Raw genomic sequence first — 17,983 nt, 5'->3', positions numbered from 1 at the left:
AGTATGTACTCCTTCGGGCAAGGTACTGAGTTCGAGTCCTGGTAAATCCTTGGATTTAGTAAAAGACTCACTAGTGTAGTTGCTTAGAGTATGTACTCTCTTGGTTCGAGTCTTAGTATCTATGTAGTATGTGTGACTATAATATGCTATTATTCCTCTCAATAGGAAGAGTACTCAAAAAATAAAAATAAAAATAAAAAAACCTTACATTTGAAATCAATAAATAGGGTTACTTTCGTCAAAAAATAAAAAAATAGGGTCACAAACGAGCGAGCCCATGCGGTCTACAGCTCAACATTTGGTCCAATTTGGATTCACCATTTCAGGCTCACCTTAGGCCTATTAGAACTTACCAATAATCTTAGGCCCGCAACATAAACGACAGCGTTTCGAGGTATGTAAAGTTGTTGTCTGCAACCCCCCGCGGTGCGTGCAAGAGACAGAGACAGAGACAGAGACAGAGACAGAGAGGAGGATGGAGAGCACAGTGGAAGTAGACAAAGGGCCAGTCCCCGAGCACCAATCCATCGCTGCTGCCCAACCACCACCCTCCCCTTCCGGTCAGTCTCTTCCCATTGTATGACCGCATAATAACAAACAACATCGACTCTGTTATGTTTTATTCTCGAGTGCTATGTGTTTCGTTTTATTTGGAGTTTCTCTTATACTTAGAAAGGCGTTGTGTTGTTAATTTTATTTTTTGTTTAAGGTTGCCCACTTGACAACTCACTTGTCTTGCTTTTTTACTTGTCTCAAAATTTTCCAACTTTCTACGTTGGCAACTTTATCATCAAACGATTTATAGATTAGGGGCTGAGCAGGAATAGGAATGAATCATGGATAATTTGGGTTATGATGCATTGCTAATTTGCTACCATACCAGCATAAATAATTATTGGATCCAAAACATCAGATCAGATCCCATGGCTACCTTATTGGAACCGCTGAATTACTAAATGTTGATCTTTAGATTCCTCAGAAGAATGTTCCATAGAGCCTTTCATCTCAGTTTTTACACACAGTGAAAGGTTTTTTTTAATCTGATGAGCTTGCTAATTGTGATGCAGAAATAGCTCAAATGGTTTGTGGTTCTTGCCGTCGCCTGCTTAAATATTCACGGGGAGCCAGACATGTTCAATGCTCATGCTGTCAGACAGTCAACTTTGTGCTAGAAGGTTCTTCTCTCTTCCTCTTTCACTTAGATACTTGGTGTACCTAGTAAGCAACGTTCTCAGTCTCATTCTCTCCTCTTTTTCCTTCTCCAAAATTGTTGTGGGTTTCCTTACTAAATGTTATCTTGTGATGATACTGTACGCCTAGCGCAAGTATTGCCAAAATTTGATAACAATGTAAAAGGAGAAAGAGAGACTGCAGTTGCAACTTCATTCAAAGAAGCAGTGCATGACCCCAAAATAATGTGTGATCTATAACTAACATTAAATATAGAATTTGTGCAACACCTGATCTTTTTGGTTGATTAGGGTGATGCAATCAATTCTTTTTCTTGTAAAATTTGTTATGAAATTTCGAAGGTCCCCATGCAGTGTGCAGTAGTTCAGGACTAAACCACAAGTGCCAGTGGACTTAAAATCGATTCATTGTTATGCAATAGTTATGCAATTACTGTCATGACGGCACTATGTCCTATTTTTTAACTCATTCTTCTTTTATCAGCTGATCAGGTTGGACAAGTTAAATGTGGTAGTTGTGCAGTGTTGCTGATGTATCAATATGGAGCTTCATCCGTCAGGTGTTCCTCTTGCCAGTTTGTGACAGAAATTGGAGTAAGTAAACAATATACATGCAAAAGAATAGATACCTCTGTGCTGTGGACACGTTGAAACCATTAATTGTGTCTGTTATGGGAATACACTTGTGAGTCTCACTGCCAATAGGCTAGTATTCATATGTGAAATCAGAAATTTTGTAAGAAGTTATTAGCGAAGTCTAGAACTTTGTTTCCATGATTATCAAGAAATTACCGAGGACAGGGATGAGATGCTCTCTTTGAACTGCCTGATGATGAGATGATATTTCTTATCCTCCCCCCCCCCCCCCCCCCAACCCAAAAAAAAGAAGAAGAAGAAAGATTTCCTTTGAAATAAAAATTAGAAGAGGTTATGGGATTTGTAGACTTTCACACGGGTACAATAATGAAAGTTCTATTTTTTTTGCTTCGTATTTATAGACGTCATGTTGTTCTTTCATTGGTAATAGCTATTATTATAAGGGAGAATAATAAGAAAGCACTTTTAAAACAAAATGTATTGTCATTTGTATTTAGTTGTTGTAAATAGATCAGAATGCAATTGCTTGTGTTTCATATGTATGACTGGATATGAAATGTTTTTATCTGTAGGAACACAACAAGCGTCCTCCATGGTCTGTTCAACAGGGGCAACCACCTCCCCCTGCCAATCCTGTTCATTAAACTGCTTATGTGAGGCGTGCCTAGAAATTGTAGAGAGGAAAATTTGTTGACTAATTTTAAACATTTTGCAAATGCAGCATGTAATAATGTGGTACTGTATTTGAAATTCAACTTCACACCTATGGCAGAAACACGTACCATATCATATTGCAAGAATTAGTAAACGTAGAGGGGGAGAGAGAGGTGCCTGCTTCTTCTTTTTCAATGACTCTTCCAGTTTAGCAATTTTATCAGTTCAAGCTTTCTCATGCTCAGATATCAGACTCCTTTCTTTATTTCCTGACATCACATCAACCCATCAGAAAATTTTGGTGTATTCCATTCCTTCTGCATTTACTTGCGACCATGATATGGTTCTTTTTCTTCGAACTAATGTCCATTGGAATGATACTCTACTGTTAAAGCAAAAGGTTCAAGAAGATCAAATGTTAATTACAATTTAACAAATAATGAGATTTTTATTTTATTTTAAATGTTTTAAAATAATTGTAGTCTTCTATGCAAAAGGTTCAGGAAAAAAATCTCCTGCAATATCTAATTCGACTCCTTTTATATGCAGCCCTATCTCTCTATGGTTGGAGATGGGAATGCATACAATAAAAGAAAAAGAAAAAGGAATGCGTTTTTATGTTATTTGCCATAAATTCCACAGCCATGCATTGGATCGTATGATTGTCTACATGGTGTTTTGTTTTTGTCACAAATGACTGGCAACTAGGCATGAATGACCATTGTCAGCGCAAACTTGAAAATAAAAGGAAACGTAAAACAAAGGAAAAAACCACATTAATTAACTTCCTTTATTTGGGACTCAAAATCACCAAAGAATATTCCAGCTCTAGAAATTAATGCCCTGCCTATTACAGATGCGTGCATTGGGGTCTATTAGTTTTTAATGATAATTTATTATTTAATCAAGACTGAAATGGAAAAAATAATATTGATTAATATAGTTGTAATAGGGTCGGTTATTCAATCAAGCCAAACCGCCTATATAACATTAAGTAAGAAACGCCCTTTTTCATTCTCTCACAATCACCCTAAACCCAAACCGCCCGTCGTTTGTTTTCTCACAATCGCAAAGCCAAACACCAAGATCTACACAGCCATGGACATCGTCTCATCTTTGGAGTGCCTGAAATTCGATTCCCAATCGGAGTTCCTCTATAAGGACAGCGGCAGAAAGGACCTTGTCTCTCCAGCTATGGTCCCCATCAACTGCGAAACGTCAGTAATCAGTATGTATACCTTTTCTTTTAAAAGATGATTTCTCCTGCAATTGTTTTGGTGTTTGCATGATGTATAGCCCATATTTAATAATATAGTTATTTATTGATGGGATCATAGATGTCATTTCTTTTAACTTTTTTTGACATCGTCACTTTTTTTTTCTTTTTCTTTTTTTTTTCTTTTTTTTTTTGTATTTAACAATGTAATTGCATGGAAATAGGATTCAAGGCTGATGAATCAGAGCCTGAAGAATATGAGGATGAAGAATTTCTGTCTGATGAATCAGAGGCTAAAGAACTTATTGGTAAGCTTTTGATTTTGTGGACAAAAAAAATGTGCCTACAGCTTCACTATTTACATATATTCTTTTTTTATTTTTTATTTATTAATCTCTTATGACTATGCCAAAATTTTGAATCAGTTTTTGAAGAAGATTTTTTCCAACCAATCTATTTTGGTGTGTGTATGATGCATAATCGATATTCAATAATATCGTTATTTGTTGATAGGATCATAGATGTGATTCCTTCTAAACTTCTTTGACATTATCACCTTTTTTTCTTTTTGTATCTAACAATGTAATTGCATGGAAACAGGGAGCAATTCTCTTGAATCAGAAGCTGATGAATCGGAGAGTGATGAATTGGAGCCTAGAAAACTTATTGGTAAGCTTTTGATTTTAGGTACAAAAGAAAAAGAAAAAAATGCACCTACAGCTTTTCTACTTACATATATTTGTTTTATTTTTTATTTTTTAAATAATCTCTTATTACATAACATCTATGTATTTGTTGTTATTCTATGTCATGTGTACTGATTTTTGAGTTTTATCATCTTCATTCATTCATTGTTTTTACTAAAAATCATAATAACTGATTATTTTTATTGCTTTTATTGTATTTAACAATGGATCAACCAATTGTACAGGTCATGAATGTGAGTATTGTTTACAAGTGGGTGATCACTTTACCCAACTATGCCCTTACAAGTTTAATGTCCCAAAGAACGCAATTGTTAGCACTAGGTGTGTGGTTCTTTGTAATCGTTGTGGTTGCCACTTTAGAAACTCATGTTGTGCCAGTTGTGGCCGAAGAGATGGATGTGCAGTTATCATGGATTGTTTAAATTGTGGGAAGAAAGGTGAACACATGACTTATATGTGTCCGAACCGCAAGCGGAATTCTTTTCGCTCACACACAGTCGTGGACGACGGCGTTGTGTCTCCACTTTTGCAAATCCACCGGCCAAAGACAATCAGTATGTTTCCTCTTTCGTTTAATTTTAAGGGTTTGTGACAAAGAATTTGTGTCTGATAAATTCCCTATAATTTTGTGTCTGATAAATTCCCTATGAGATTACTTGCGTTTTGGTTCTGGTAGGATTATGAGATTACTTGCGTTTTGGTTCTGGTAGGATTTGGTTCCGTACAATATCCTATTTCTATTTGTTTACTTTTAGAGGAAAATTATTTTTGAGTGTATTTCTCAACATAATATTTGTGTTGCACGATTCTGTTTTATTTTTGGGAAATAATTGAAGATGGTGGCATGGCATTGCTAATTGATCAAATTAAGATATAATTGATTTATCGTTATTTGTTGGGATCATAGATGTCATTCCTTCTAACTTCTTTGACATCATCACCTTTTTTCTTTGTGTATTTAACAATGTAATTGCATGGAAATAGGGAGCAAGGCTGATGAATCGGAGGCTGATGAATCGGAGACTGATGAATCAGAGACGGATGAATCAGAGGCTGATGAATCGGAGACTGAAAAACTTATTGGTAAGCTTTTGATTTTAAGGACAAAAAGAAAAAAAATAAATTGTGCCTACAGCTTCTCTATTTAAATATATTCTTTTTTAAAAAAAAAAAAAATCTCTTATGACAAAACATCTATGTATTTGTTGTTATTCTATGTAATGTGCTCACAATACTTATTTTTGAGTTTTATCATCTTCATTTATTCATTGTTTTTTCTAAAAATAATAATAACTGATTATTTTTCTTGCTTTTATTGTATTTAACATTGAATCAACAAATTGCACACAGGTCATGAATGTGAGTATTGTTTAAAGGTGGGTGATCACTTTACGCAAATATGCCCTTACAAGTATCTAGTCCCAAAGAACGCAATTGTTAGCAGTAGGTGTGTTGTGCTTTGTAAATTTTGTGGTTGCCACTTTAGAGACTCATGTTGTGGTAGTTGTGGCCTAAGCTATGGATATGCAGTTATCGTGTATTGTTTACGTTGTAGGAACAGAGGTGAACACATGACTTATATGTGTCCGATCCTCGAGGGGAAACCTTCTAATTTTTCTTGTGACCCTTATACTGGTTCTTGTTCTTTCAATTGAAATAAGAGAATGGAGAGTTAAAGTTATTTTAAACATTAATGTGAATTACAATTTAACAAATAATTAGAATTTTTATTTTAAATGTTTTTAAATAATTGTAATCTTTCTAGACATGTAGAGTAACTCACTCCATGAGTAAATCTCCTGCAATATTTAATTCGACTCCTACATGTGACCATGTATCCCTATGTTGAATGAGATTGACTGCATACAATAAAAGAAAAAAGAGTGGTCTTTTATGTCGTTTCCCATCAAAATACCATGCTTTTGTTTAACCATGCATCCTATCATCATTTGATGTCTACATTGCGATTAGTTTTTATCGCAAATGAATTGCAATTTGGCAGAACCAAGTGATATGGCAGTGTCATGAATCATGATATGAGGGCCAAGCAATGCTTCGACAACCTCTGGAAGTAGTTGGATATAATTGCCAGCAATGTAATCAATGTTACTTCTTCCCACACTCTCATGAGAAACTGGGAAATGAATGTGCCCGGGCTGCTTTAAATTCATAAATCAATTAGATAAGGAATTGAGTTCATGGTTTCTAAATTTTTCTATCATCAAGTAAACTTATATAATCCATTGTCATTGATGCCAGTTAAAGCCATAAGGAAATGTAAGAAAATCACCCAGTAAGACATGCTTACTTGACTTGAGATTAGATTTTTGCATTAAGAGCATCTTTGACTCATCATGACACTACCTAAAATGCAATAAGGGTCTTTCCAACTTGATGGCATCTCGTCCAGATAATATGACTCCTATATTTATTCACGTAATAAATACATAAAATACAAGTATATATCTATTTCTTTCGTTATTATTCCTTCAAGGAGGAATCTCATTTTTAAGCTATTTGCAAGGAATCACTCCTAATATTTCAAATAAATCACTAAATTTAATAGGGAGGCTATAATGAGGGATAAAAGTGAGGGATTCCTTAATACCCGTTCAATCTAGTGCATAATTATTATTGGACTGCTAAACTGAACCCCCTTATTATAACTCCTCACTTTTACCCAATGAGCTTCGGCCTGCGACATAAACAACAATGTTTCGAGACATGTCAAGTTGTTGTCTTGCCTGCAACCCTGCCGTGCGTGCAATAGACAGACACACAGACAGAGAGAGACTAAGAAGAGGATGAAGACCAAAGTGGAAGTAGACAAAGGGCCACTCCCGGAGAAGCAATCCATCGTTGCCCAACCACCCCCGCCTTCCGGTAAGTCTCTTCCCATCTATAATAACAAACAACGATGTTGTCAATTTGTGAACTTTAATCAATCCGAGACTATGTAATGTTTTATTATGGAGTGCTATGTGTTTCGTTTTATTTGGGTATCGTTTGTAAACCTGAATGACTATTAGAGGAGAGAAATATATATATAAGTTCATTGTACCACATGGTCTATTATATTCTTTTGCTTGAATCAGAGGCCGTTGAATCAGAGACCGATGAATTAGAGATTGAAAAACTTATTGGTAAGCTTTTGATTTTAGGGACAAAACAAAAAATAAAAAAATGTGCCTACAACTTCTCTATTTACATATATTCAATTTTTATAATCTCTTATGACATAACATCTATATATTTGTTGTTATTCTATGTAATATGCTCGCAATACTGATTTTTGAGTTTTATCATCTTCATTCATTCGTTGTTTTTTTTTTTAAATAATAATAAATGATTATTTTTATTGCTTTTATTGTATTTAACAACATATCAACCAATTGCACACAGGTCATGTCAGTATTGTTTAAAGGTAGGCGATCACTTTACGGAGCTATGGCCTTACAAGTATCATGTCCTAAAGAACGCAATTGTTACCCGAAGGTGTGTGCCAATTTGTAAATTTTGTGGTTGCCTTTTTAAAGACTCGTCTTGTGGTAGTTGTGGCCTAAGCTATGGATGTGCAGTTCTCATGGATTGTTTGCATTGTGGGAAAATAGGTGAACACTTGACTTTTACGTGTCTGAGCCGCACGGGGAAACCTTCTTATTTTTCTTGCAACTCTTATGCTGGTTCCTGTTCTTTCCATTGAAATGGTAGAGAATGGAGAGTTAATGGTACTCTAAAAGTTAAAACAAAGATTAAATGTTAATTTCAATTTAACAAATTAATAGAATTTTTATTTTAAATGTTTTTAAATAATTATAATCTTCATAGGCATGTAGAGTAACTCACTCCATGAGTAGATCTCCTGCAATTTTTAATTTGACTCCTCCATGTGGCCCTGTATCTCTATATTGGATGAGATTGACTGCATACAATAAAAGAAAAAGAAAAAGGTGTAGCCTTTTACGTTGTTTGCCATCAATGCCATGCTTTTGTTTAGCCACGCATCCTATCATCATTTGATGTCTACATTGCGTTTTGTTTTTATCGCAAATGAATTGCAATTTGCAACACATGGTCTATGCATTACAATAAAATCGTACACATAGAAGAGGGAAGGCGGAACCAAGTGATATGGCAGTGTCATTCTTGCCATATCAGGAATTTAGAATTGGGTTCAAATGTGTAATTTATGGTTTCTAACTTTTTCTGTCATCAAGTAGACTTGTGTAATTCATTTGAGCTGATCTCAAAGTTCACAAAACTTACGAGGCCTGTTAAAGCAATAGAGAAATGAAAGAAAATCACCCAAATAAATAAGCCCAATAAGAAATGCTGACTTCCCTCGAGATTAGATTTTTACGGCATCTATGACTCATCATGATACTATCTAAAATGCGACAAAGGTCTTTCCAACTTGATGGCATTGGCAGATAGAAAGACTCATGTTGATGTCCTAAATTGAATTCAACTTAGGTAGAGGAAGCGTAGAGTCTTGAGTAGGGCTAAGGAGCCGTGGACCTTCGGCAAAGGGTCACAAGATACTCCTGCATAAGAGGGATGGAAAAAAGCAACCATCAAGCTTCGGATACCAATGTGGTACCTGTCGAAAGCTCTGTGATGCTTAAATCAGGAAGTGCAAGGCACAAAGTAGTGGTAAAAGTAAAAAAGTAGTTTCCTTATTATTTGGGCACTATTTCTTCTTTTATATAGGAATGGGGGTTAACATTTGCACAAAGTTTTGATGTAGGATATTGTGCAAATCACTTTGATAGTGACACGTGTATAAGGCTTAGGTTCTACCATCTCGAGCTTTAGCAAGCTACTGCCGCATCGGAAGATGTCTTTGGTAGCTAAGATCATGATGACGTCATCAGTTTATAGGGGTTTCCAAAAGTGTCTTACCTTCGGCAGACTGTAGATCTGCCTGCGGGCCAGTCCTCCAATGCCAAATGTGCTAAGATGATTATAGTACAAACCACTCCTATATTTATTCACATAATAAATACATAAAATACAAGTACATATATTTGGGTTATGTACAATACCTATTCTTTTGAGTTGATTAGGGTCATTCAATCCTTTCTTTAACAATGAATCTACAAATTGCACACATGCATGTGAATATAGACATTGTTTAAAAGTGAGTAAGCATATTGCACAACTATGCCCTTATAAATATCATGTGCCAATGAACGCAACTCTTGGCAAGGGTTGTGTGGTTGTTTGTAACGCATGCGGCCGGATGTCGCCTAAGCAACAGACGTGCAATTCTCTTGGAATGTTCAATATGTGGGGAGCAAGGTGAACACCCTTTTAGGTGCCCGAGCCTCGAGGGGAAACATATTGAAACCATTAATTGTGTCTGCCAATAGGCTAGCATTCAGGACAAATTTTGGGGATAATCTCTTAATTACATGAAAATACTTCTTCCTTTTTCTGTTCATATGTGAAGTCAGAAATTTTGTAAGAAGTTAATGGCAAAGTCTAGAACTTTGTTTCCATGGTTATCAATAATTTACCGAGGACAGGGATGAGACGCTCTCTTTGAACTGCCTGATGATGAGATGCTCTCTTTGACAGATTTCCCTTGAAATAACAATTGGGAGAGGTTATGGGATTTGTAGACTTTCACATGGGTACAATAATAAAAGTTCTTTTTTTTTTTTTTCCTTCATATTTATAGAGCAAAATTTGTGAATTAATTTGTGACTAATTTTAAACAAATTGCACACGCGCAGTATGTAATAATGTGGTCCTGTATATGAAATTCAACTTGAGTTTATAAACAGAAAATGTGGTTTTCAGACATGTTTGCACAAATACATATACATGGAGATGTCAGAACAAGCTTCTTCTTTTTATTTTTCGAGAGAGACACAGAGAGAGACAGAGAGAGACAGACAGACAGAGAAAGACAGAGACAGAGACAGAAACAGAGAGACAGAGAGAGGGGTACCTACCTGCTTCTTCTTTTCATGGACTCTTCCAGTTTAGCAATTTTATCAGTACAAGCTTTCTCAGATATTAGATCCTTTCTTTCTTTCCTGACATGACATCAACCCATCAGAAAATTTTAGTGTGTTCGATTTCACTATAAGGAGTAAAGGAGTTTTGTTGCTTACTCAGTTGTTCATATCGTGTGCAGAGCCTTTCCTTCTCTTCTTCATAGTTGGAAATGATGCCTGTCAAATAGAACAACAATGCTTAATAGGCCTGTTCTGCAGTTTTCATATGATGCTCTTAAATTTTACTTGTTACTGGAAAATGGAGAAAACTAAAGGAGCTACATGCATAAGATGACCATCGACAATGTCATGTTCTGTGTGCAGAGTATAAAAAAGCAGGCTTCCTATCCATAAAAATCCGAAACCGAAATTGTGCAGACAAAAAAGCTAGCTGCTGATACAAAACTTTGCAAAATCACTATATCCAGACAAATAAACTAGTTGCTTACACAGAAACGCTTTAAAGTATGAAGAGAAAGCAAATGCAATTACAAGATTTGGAAACTACAAGGAACTACCTTTCAAGGCCTGTAGATGGTTGGCTTGGTCCTTGCAAAACTTCTCATAGAGTGCTTGGAACTTGGCAGTTTCAGTCTTCAAGCAATTCTCACACCGCGCACAAAATAATCAGAACAAAAATTTTGGGCCTCAAACAAAATAAGTAGAAATTCAAATTTCTCCGCAGGATCATCTATGGTTTTAGCTCTTTTCTTCTCCTTCCACTTAATTACCTATCCTTCTCAACTTTAGACTTCAGTTCATCAATCACAGACCTGACCTCAGCCACACTGTCACAAAAACACATAAATGGTAATTGAGGAAACTATAACGACACACATAATTAAAGCAGAAGAAATGAAAAACAGAACATTTTCAAATAATAATTTTTTTTCAATGCATAAATTAGCAGCAATTTGAGCATTAGATATAAAACTGAAGAAAAAAAACATCGTTCTTCAGGTTTCACTATAAATTAGCGTTATGGATTCATATCAGGACTAACACAAATAAGCAAGTAAATGTACCTTGAATTTTCAGAGTTTTTATCAATTTATCTATTGCAATTTGTAAACTAAATGCAAAAACTAAGGAAAAAAAGAAACAAAGACATATTCAAATTAATCACCGAATCGCAAAGAAACAGCTCAACGATTCGAATTTCTGCGATAATCAAATTAGATCAGACCGAGGCTCACCTTGAAATGGTCTCTTCGTTCTTCTTAAGTCCGCCCTTGTGAGCCTTCTCTCGGATCTGGTGCGGTGCAGACATGTTTTTTCCTCTTTCGTTTAATTTAAGGATTTGTGACGAAGATTATGTGCAATTTAATTTTATGCCTCATATTGTGTGTATGATAAATTCCCTATGAGATTACTTGCGCTTTGGTTCTAGTAGAATTTTGTCCCGTACAATATGCTACTTTTATTTGTTTACTTTTAGATGAAAATTATTTTTGAGAGTGTACTTCTCAACAAAATATTTGTGTGGCACGTTTTTATTTTATTTTAGGGAAATAATTGAAGATGGTCGCATGGCTTTGCTAATTGATCAAATTTAGATATAATTGATTTATCATGGTTGTCGTTAGGTGGAAGCATGTTGCAGATGACATTTTCTCCATGTATTATTCATTATGTGGTTTAGAAAAAAAGTGTTGTTTTTATATTATTTTTGTTGGTGTAATTTTAGAGGATGTATCATGCCAAAATTTTGTATCATTTTTTGAAGATGATTTTCTCCAGCCAAGTTGTTTTGGTGTGTGCATGATGCATAATATCGTTATTTGTTGATGGGATCATAGATGTCGCTCCTTCTAATTTCTTTGGCATAATTACCTTTTTTCGTTGTGTATTTAACAATGTATAATTGCATGGAAACAGGGAGCAAAATTGATGAATCGGAGATTGATGAATCAAAGACTGATGAATTGGATACTGATGAATCGGAAAAATTTATTGGTAAGCTTTTGATTTTAGGGACCAAAAAAAAAAGAGCAAGCTTCCCTATTTACATATATTCATTTTTTTTTTCAATCTCTTATTACATAACATCTATGTACTTGTTGTTATTCTATGTAATGTGCTCACAATACTAATTTTGAGTTTTATCATCTTCATTCATTCATTGTTTAATAATAATAATAATAATAATAATAATAACTGATTATTTTTATTGCTTTTATTGTATTTGACAATGGATTAACAAATTACAGGTCATGAATGTGAGTATTGTTTAAAGGTGGGTGATCACTTTTCAATACTATGCCCTTACAGGTACCATGTCCCAAAGAACACAATTGTTAGCAAGAGGTGTGTGGTACTTTGTAATTGTTGTGGTTGCCACTTTAGAGACTCGTGTTGTTCCAGTTGTGGTGAAAGTGATGGATGTGCAGTTATCATGAATTGTTTACATTTTGAGAATTATGGTGAACACATGACTTATATGTGTCCGAGCCGCGAGCGGAGTCCTGACTTATATTTCTTGTGACCCTTATACTAGTTCTTGTTCTTTCCATTGAAATAGTAGTAGAGAATGGAGAGTTATGTACTCTAAAAATTAAAGCAGAGATTAAATGTTAATTATAATTTAACAAATAATTAGAATTTTTATTTTAAATGTTTTTAAATAATTGTAATCTTCCTATATCCCTATGTTGGATGAGATTGACTACATACAGTAAAAGAAAAAGAAAAAAGAGTGGTCTTTTATGTCGTTTACTATTAATGTCATGCTTTTGTTTAGCCATACATCCTTTCATCATTTGATGTCTACATTGCATTTTGTTTTTATCGCAAATGAATTGCAATTTGCACCACATGGTCTATAATTATAAATAAAATTGTACACATAGAAAAGGGAAAGCGGAGCCAAGCGATATAATCAATGCTACTGCTTCCCACCCTCTCATGAGAAACTGGCTATGAATGTGCTAGGGTTGCTTTAAATTCATAAATCAATTAGATAAGGAACTGATTAGGAATTTAGAATTGAGTTCAAATGTGTAATTCATGGTTTCTACCTTTTTCTGTCATCAAGTATAATTTATTTGAGCTGATCTCAAAGTTCACAAAACTTACTAGGCATGTTAAAACAATAGAGAAATGAAAGAAAATCACCCAAATAAATAAGCCCAATAAGAAATGCTTACTTGACTTGAGATTAAATTTTTACACTAGAAGGAGCGTCTATGTGACTCATCATGATACTGTCTAAAATGCGACAAGGGTTTTTCCAACTTGCAATGCATTGGCAGATAGTAAGACTGGGTTATAAATTGATGCATTGCTAATTTGCTACCATAACAGCATAAAATTTGATAACGATGTAAAAGGAGAAAGAGAGACTGCAGTTGCATTGAACTTCATTCAAAGAAAGAAGCAGTGCATGACCCAACTAACATGAAGTATAGAATATGTCCAACACCTGATCTTTTGAGTTGATTTGGGTCATTCGATCCATTCTTTTTCTTGTAAAATGTGTAATGCAATTTCGAGGGTGCCTCTTCTTATGATATAATATTGTATTTGTTGTAATTCTATGTCATGTGCTCACAATACTGATTTTTGGATTTTATCATCTTCATTCATTTATTGTCATGTCCTCACAATTATTATTTTTATTGCTTTTGTTGTATTTAACAATGAATCTACAAATTGCAGACATATGAAAGTAGGTATTGTTTAATGGTACGTGAGCATATTACACAACTATGCCCTTATAAGTATCATGTGCCAATGAACACAACTCTCGGCAAGGGTTGGGTGGTTGTTTATAATGTCTGTGGCTCCATCTTTGGAGACTCATATTGTGTCGGATGTGGCCTAAGCGACGGACGTGCAATTCTCTTGGGATGTTCAATATGTGGCGAGCAAGGTGAACTCCTTTTTGGTGCCTGAGCCTCGAGGAGAAACATATTGAAACCATTAATTGTGTATGTGCCAATAGGCTAGCGTTCATGATAAATTTTGAGAGTAATCTCTAAATTACACGAAAATACTTTTTTTATTATTTAATTCATATGTGAAATTAGAAACAAAAATTAGAAGAGGTTATGGGATTTGTAGACTTTCACATGGGTACAATAATAAAAGTTCTATTTTTTTGCTTCAGAGCATATCTAATGGAAGTGATCTGGCCTCAAATGAAAAAACACACTTTCTAACGTATGTGTTTGGCTCAGTCCAATTTGGCCTAAGGCAATATAAAAGGCTGGTTTTACCCCACTGTTGACCCGGGTTAGAGTGAGCCCCACGATCAGTTTTTTAAAAAACCAAAAAAGGGCGCAGTTTTTGTTAACTTTTCCAATTACAATGATCATTGAGGAGCTGCCACGTGGCGTCCACAAGCTATAGTTGTTGGTCTTTTTGGTTTTTGATTTTTCCAATTCCCAACTAGCTGACTCTTTTTCTCTTTTATTCATCACTTTCTCACCTAAAAAATCTCTCAATTACTCCAAACATTTATGCTTGTTTGTCTTTTCTCATTGCTCAAAATTGTTGTTCTAAAGTATGGCTCAAAAATAAATTTTTGTGTTGTTTTTCTTATGTGTTGATTTTTATCACAAATAAAATAATAAGTTTTGAGTTTTAACCCTTAATCCCTCACCACCACTAGAACCACAAAATTTGAGAGGCAAGATTTTGTGAATGGTACCATTTTGAGATGCTCTCAACTAAGGAAGGTTTCGGTTGGGCATGATACATCCTTAACTAACCAACGTCTGTTATCTTTCCCACCAAAAACCCAAGAAGAAGAGTGCAGCTGTCTCTCTTTTTTTTTAAATCTATAGTCTCCAAATAAAGGCCCTACAAGCTTGCCTTATAAAATGAGTCTCAACGTTTGAATTGGCCATTATGATTAAGATGGTCATAAATCACAGATGCAACAATATTGTGAATTTGTCACACATTTATGACAGAATCGGCAACGTTCTTTCTTTCTAGTGTCTACTTTGGAATATATAAAAAGAAAGATACTATAAATCGGATAGAAAAATGGCCCTTTGTGGTTAGTTTGTATTGGTCATTTGTGGCTAGTGGCTTTTTTGACTGAATTATGAATGCAATCCTAGAATTTCTCAACAAAAAAAAACAACATATATTGTCATTTGTATATAGTTGTTGCAAATAGATCAGAATGCAATTGCTTGTGTTTCATATGTTTGACTGGATGTGAAATGTTTTTATCTGTAGGAACACAACAAGCGCCCTCCATGGTCTGTTCAACAGGGGCAACCACTTCCCCCAGCCAATCCTGTTCATTAAACTGCTTATGTGAGGCGTGCCTAGAAATTGTACTGAGCAAAATTTGTGAATTAATTTGTGACTAATTTTAAACATTTTGCACATGCAGCATGTTATAATGTGGTACTGTATATGAAATTCAACTTTACACCTATGGCAGAAACATGGACCATATAATATTGCAAGAATTAATAAACGTAACATCTTTTAGGGGGAAAGAGTAACTGGAGACTTGAGCTCAAACAGTTAAATGTTCATTCAATCATCAGCCGGGATGTCCTCGTCACTCTCCAGAAATGAGCCAAGAGTCTTTCTCAGAACGCTGAAAGTTCTGTCATCCTGAGTTCATAAACAGAAAATGTGGTTTTGAGACATGTTTGCATATACATGGAGATATCAGTACAAGCTTCTTCTTTTTATTTTTCAAGGGAGAGAGAGAGAGAGAGAGGTACCTGCTTCTTCTTTTTCAATGACTCTTCCAGTTTAGCAATTTTATCAGTACAAGATTTCTCATGCTCAGATATCAGACTCCTTTCTTTCTTTCCTGACATGACATCAACCCATTAGAAAATTTTGTTGTATTCGATTTCACTATAAGGAGGAGTAGAGGAGTTTTGTTGCTTACTCAGTTGTTCATATCGTGTGCAGAGCCTTTCCTTCTCTTCTTCATAGTTGGAAATGATGCCTGTCAAATAGAACAACAATGCTTAACAGAGTCGATGGGTTATATTAGCTAATAATTGCAAGGCCTGTTCTGCAGTTTTGATATGATGCTCTTAAATTTTACTTGTTACTGGAAAATGGAGCCAAACTAAAGGAGCTACATGCATAAGATGACAGTAGACAATGTCATGTTCTGTGTGCAGAGTATAAAAAAGCAGGCTTCCTATCCATAGAAATCCGAAACCGAAAGTATGCAGACAAAGAAGCTAGTTGCTGGTAAAGAATTGAAAAATCACTAGATGCAGACAAATAAGCTAGTTGCTGATTAGGTAAATACCTATCTAATTGAATTTATGTTATTAATTACAATTACAATCCACTTACACAGAAACGCTTTATAGTATGAAGAGAAATCAGATGCAATTACAAGATTTGGAATCTGTAAGGAACTACCTTTCAAGGCCTGTAGATGGTTGGCTTGGTCCTTGCAAAACTTCTCATAGAGTGCTTGGAACTTGGCAGTTTCAGTCTTCAAGCAATTCTCACACTGCAGACATATATTATATACAACCAAATTATTAATCAGAATAAAAAATTTGGGGATCAAACAAATTAACTAGAAATTCAAATTTCTCCGCAGGATCATCTATGGTTTTAGCTCTTTTCTTCTCCTTCCACAGACCTCTTTTGAGCTCTTCGAAAGAGATTTAGCGAAACTTTGTCTGAGAATTGAAGAATACAAAAGGCATCAAATCCAAATGAGTACACTTCAGCAAGTAAAACTATGGATGAAAAGGAATAAGAAGATTTAGTAACTTAAACTGGTTTGAATTCAAATATTCTTATCTACCTATCCTTCTCAACTTTGGACTTCAGATCATCAATCACAGACCTGACCTCAGCAGCCACACTGTCGCAAAAACACATACATGGTAATTCAGGAAACTATAACTACAGAATAAAAGCAAAAGATATTCAAACATGAAAATTTTAAATAAATTAAATTAAATGCCTAAATTAGTAGCTGTTTGAACATTTCATATAAAACTAAAAAAAGATCGTTCATCAGGTTTCACTAAATTATCGTTACAGATTCATATTGTAAATCCTATCAGAACTAACACAAATAAGTAAGCAAGCAATTGTACCTTCAATTTTCAGAGTTTTATCAACTTATTTAATACAATTTGTAAACGAAATGGGAAACTAAGCAACCAAACAAGGACATTCGAATTAATCTCGCAAAGAAATGGTCAACGATATTCGAATTTCGGTGATAATCAAACTGGACCAGACCGATATGATTCCGCTCACCTTGATATGGTCTCCTCGTTCTTCTTAAGCCCGTCATTGTGAGCTTTCTCTCGGATCTGATGCAGTGCCGACATAATTCCTTTGAGATCACTGTAAAATTCAACCATAATCTTAATCTCATAACTTCGTCCACAAATCTACGAGCAAAAACAAAAAAGATGAAGAAGAAATGAAAGGAAAACGAACTTGGAGAGGTCGAGATCGAGATCGAGATCGAGGTGATCCGATTTGGCGCGCTGAGGCTCGGTCCTGCTCTTCTTGTTACTCGCTTTGGCGGTCGACATTGTCGTTACGCTTTGGAAGTCGAGGTTTTGGTTTAGAGGTTGAAGAAGCTTTTTGAGTTGCAGAGTAAGATTCGCGCGCGCTCAAATTGGCTTTAGAGGTTGAAGAAGCTTT

General features: G+C 35.1%; 3 protein-coding genes and 1 long non-coding RNA gene across 4 annotated transcripts; 2 read left to right on the top strand and 2 right to left on the bottom strand.

Annotated features, from left to right (window-relative positions):
• Positions 1-427: 427 nt before the first annotated feature.
• On the top strand, positions 428-2,685 carry LOC117624037 (protein LOL2-like). The gene is made up of 4 exons (XM_034355151.1): positions 428-560; positions 1,068-1,175; positions 1,675-1,784; positions 2,360-2,685. Exons 1-4 carry the CDS (start codon positions 476-478, stop codon positions 2,429-2,431), a joined length of 375 nt encoding a protein of 124 aa, XP_034211042.1. The 5' UTR covers positions 428-475; the 3' UTR covers positions 2,432-2,685.
• A 791-nt stretch (positions 2,686-3,476) lies between these two features.
• Positions 3,477-6,054, top strand: LOC117624031. Its single transcript, XM_034355145.1, has 6 exons — positions 3,477-3,669; positions 3,882-3,965; positions 4,258-4,326; positions 4,589-4,918; positions 5,349-5,447; positions 5,715-6,054. The coding sequence occupies exons 1-6, from the start codon at positions 3,540-3,542 to the stop codon at positions 6,017-6,019; spliced, it is 1,017 nt and encodes a 338-aa protein (XP_034211036.1). The 5' UTR covers positions 3,477-3,539; the 3' UTR covers positions 6,020-6,054.
• A 4,340-nt stretch (positions 6,055-10,394) lies between these two features.
• Positions 10,395-11,086, bottom strand: LOC117624039. Its single transcript, XR_004585272.1, has 3 exons — positions 10,888-11,086; positions 10,487-10,546; positions 10,395-10,408 (listed from the first exon to the last, which is right to left on the bottom strand). It is a non-coding gene; the product is annotated as an uncharacterized LOC117624039 (long non-coding RNA).
• Positions 11,087-15,673: 4,587 nt separating this feature from the next.
• Positions 15,674-17,983, bottom strand: LOC117624034. Its single transcript, XM_034355147.1, has 8 exons — positions 17,774-17,983; positions 17,588-17,677; positions 17,124-17,183; positions 16,956-16,995; positions 16,727-16,820; positions 16,236-16,295; positions 16,063-16,154; positions 15,674-15,949 (listed from the first exon to the last, which is right to left on the bottom strand). The coding sequence occupies exons 1-8, from the start codon at positions 17,869-17,871 to the stop codon at positions 15,869-15,871; spliced, it is 615 nt and encodes a 204-aa protein (XP_034211038.1). The 5' UTR covers positions 17,872-17,983; the 3' UTR covers positions 15,674-15,868.

The sequence above is a fragment of the Prunus dulcis genome, chromosome 4 (genome assembly GCF_902201215.1).
Source record: "Prunus dulcis chromosome 4, ALMONDv2, whole genome shotgun sequence".
Lineage (NCBI taxonomy): Eukaryota > Viridiplantae > Streptophyta > Magnoliopsida > Rosales > Rosaceae > Prunus > Prunus dulcis.
Note: the sequence above shows the minus strand (reverse complement) of the source record. Positions and strands in the feature narration are given on the sequence as shown.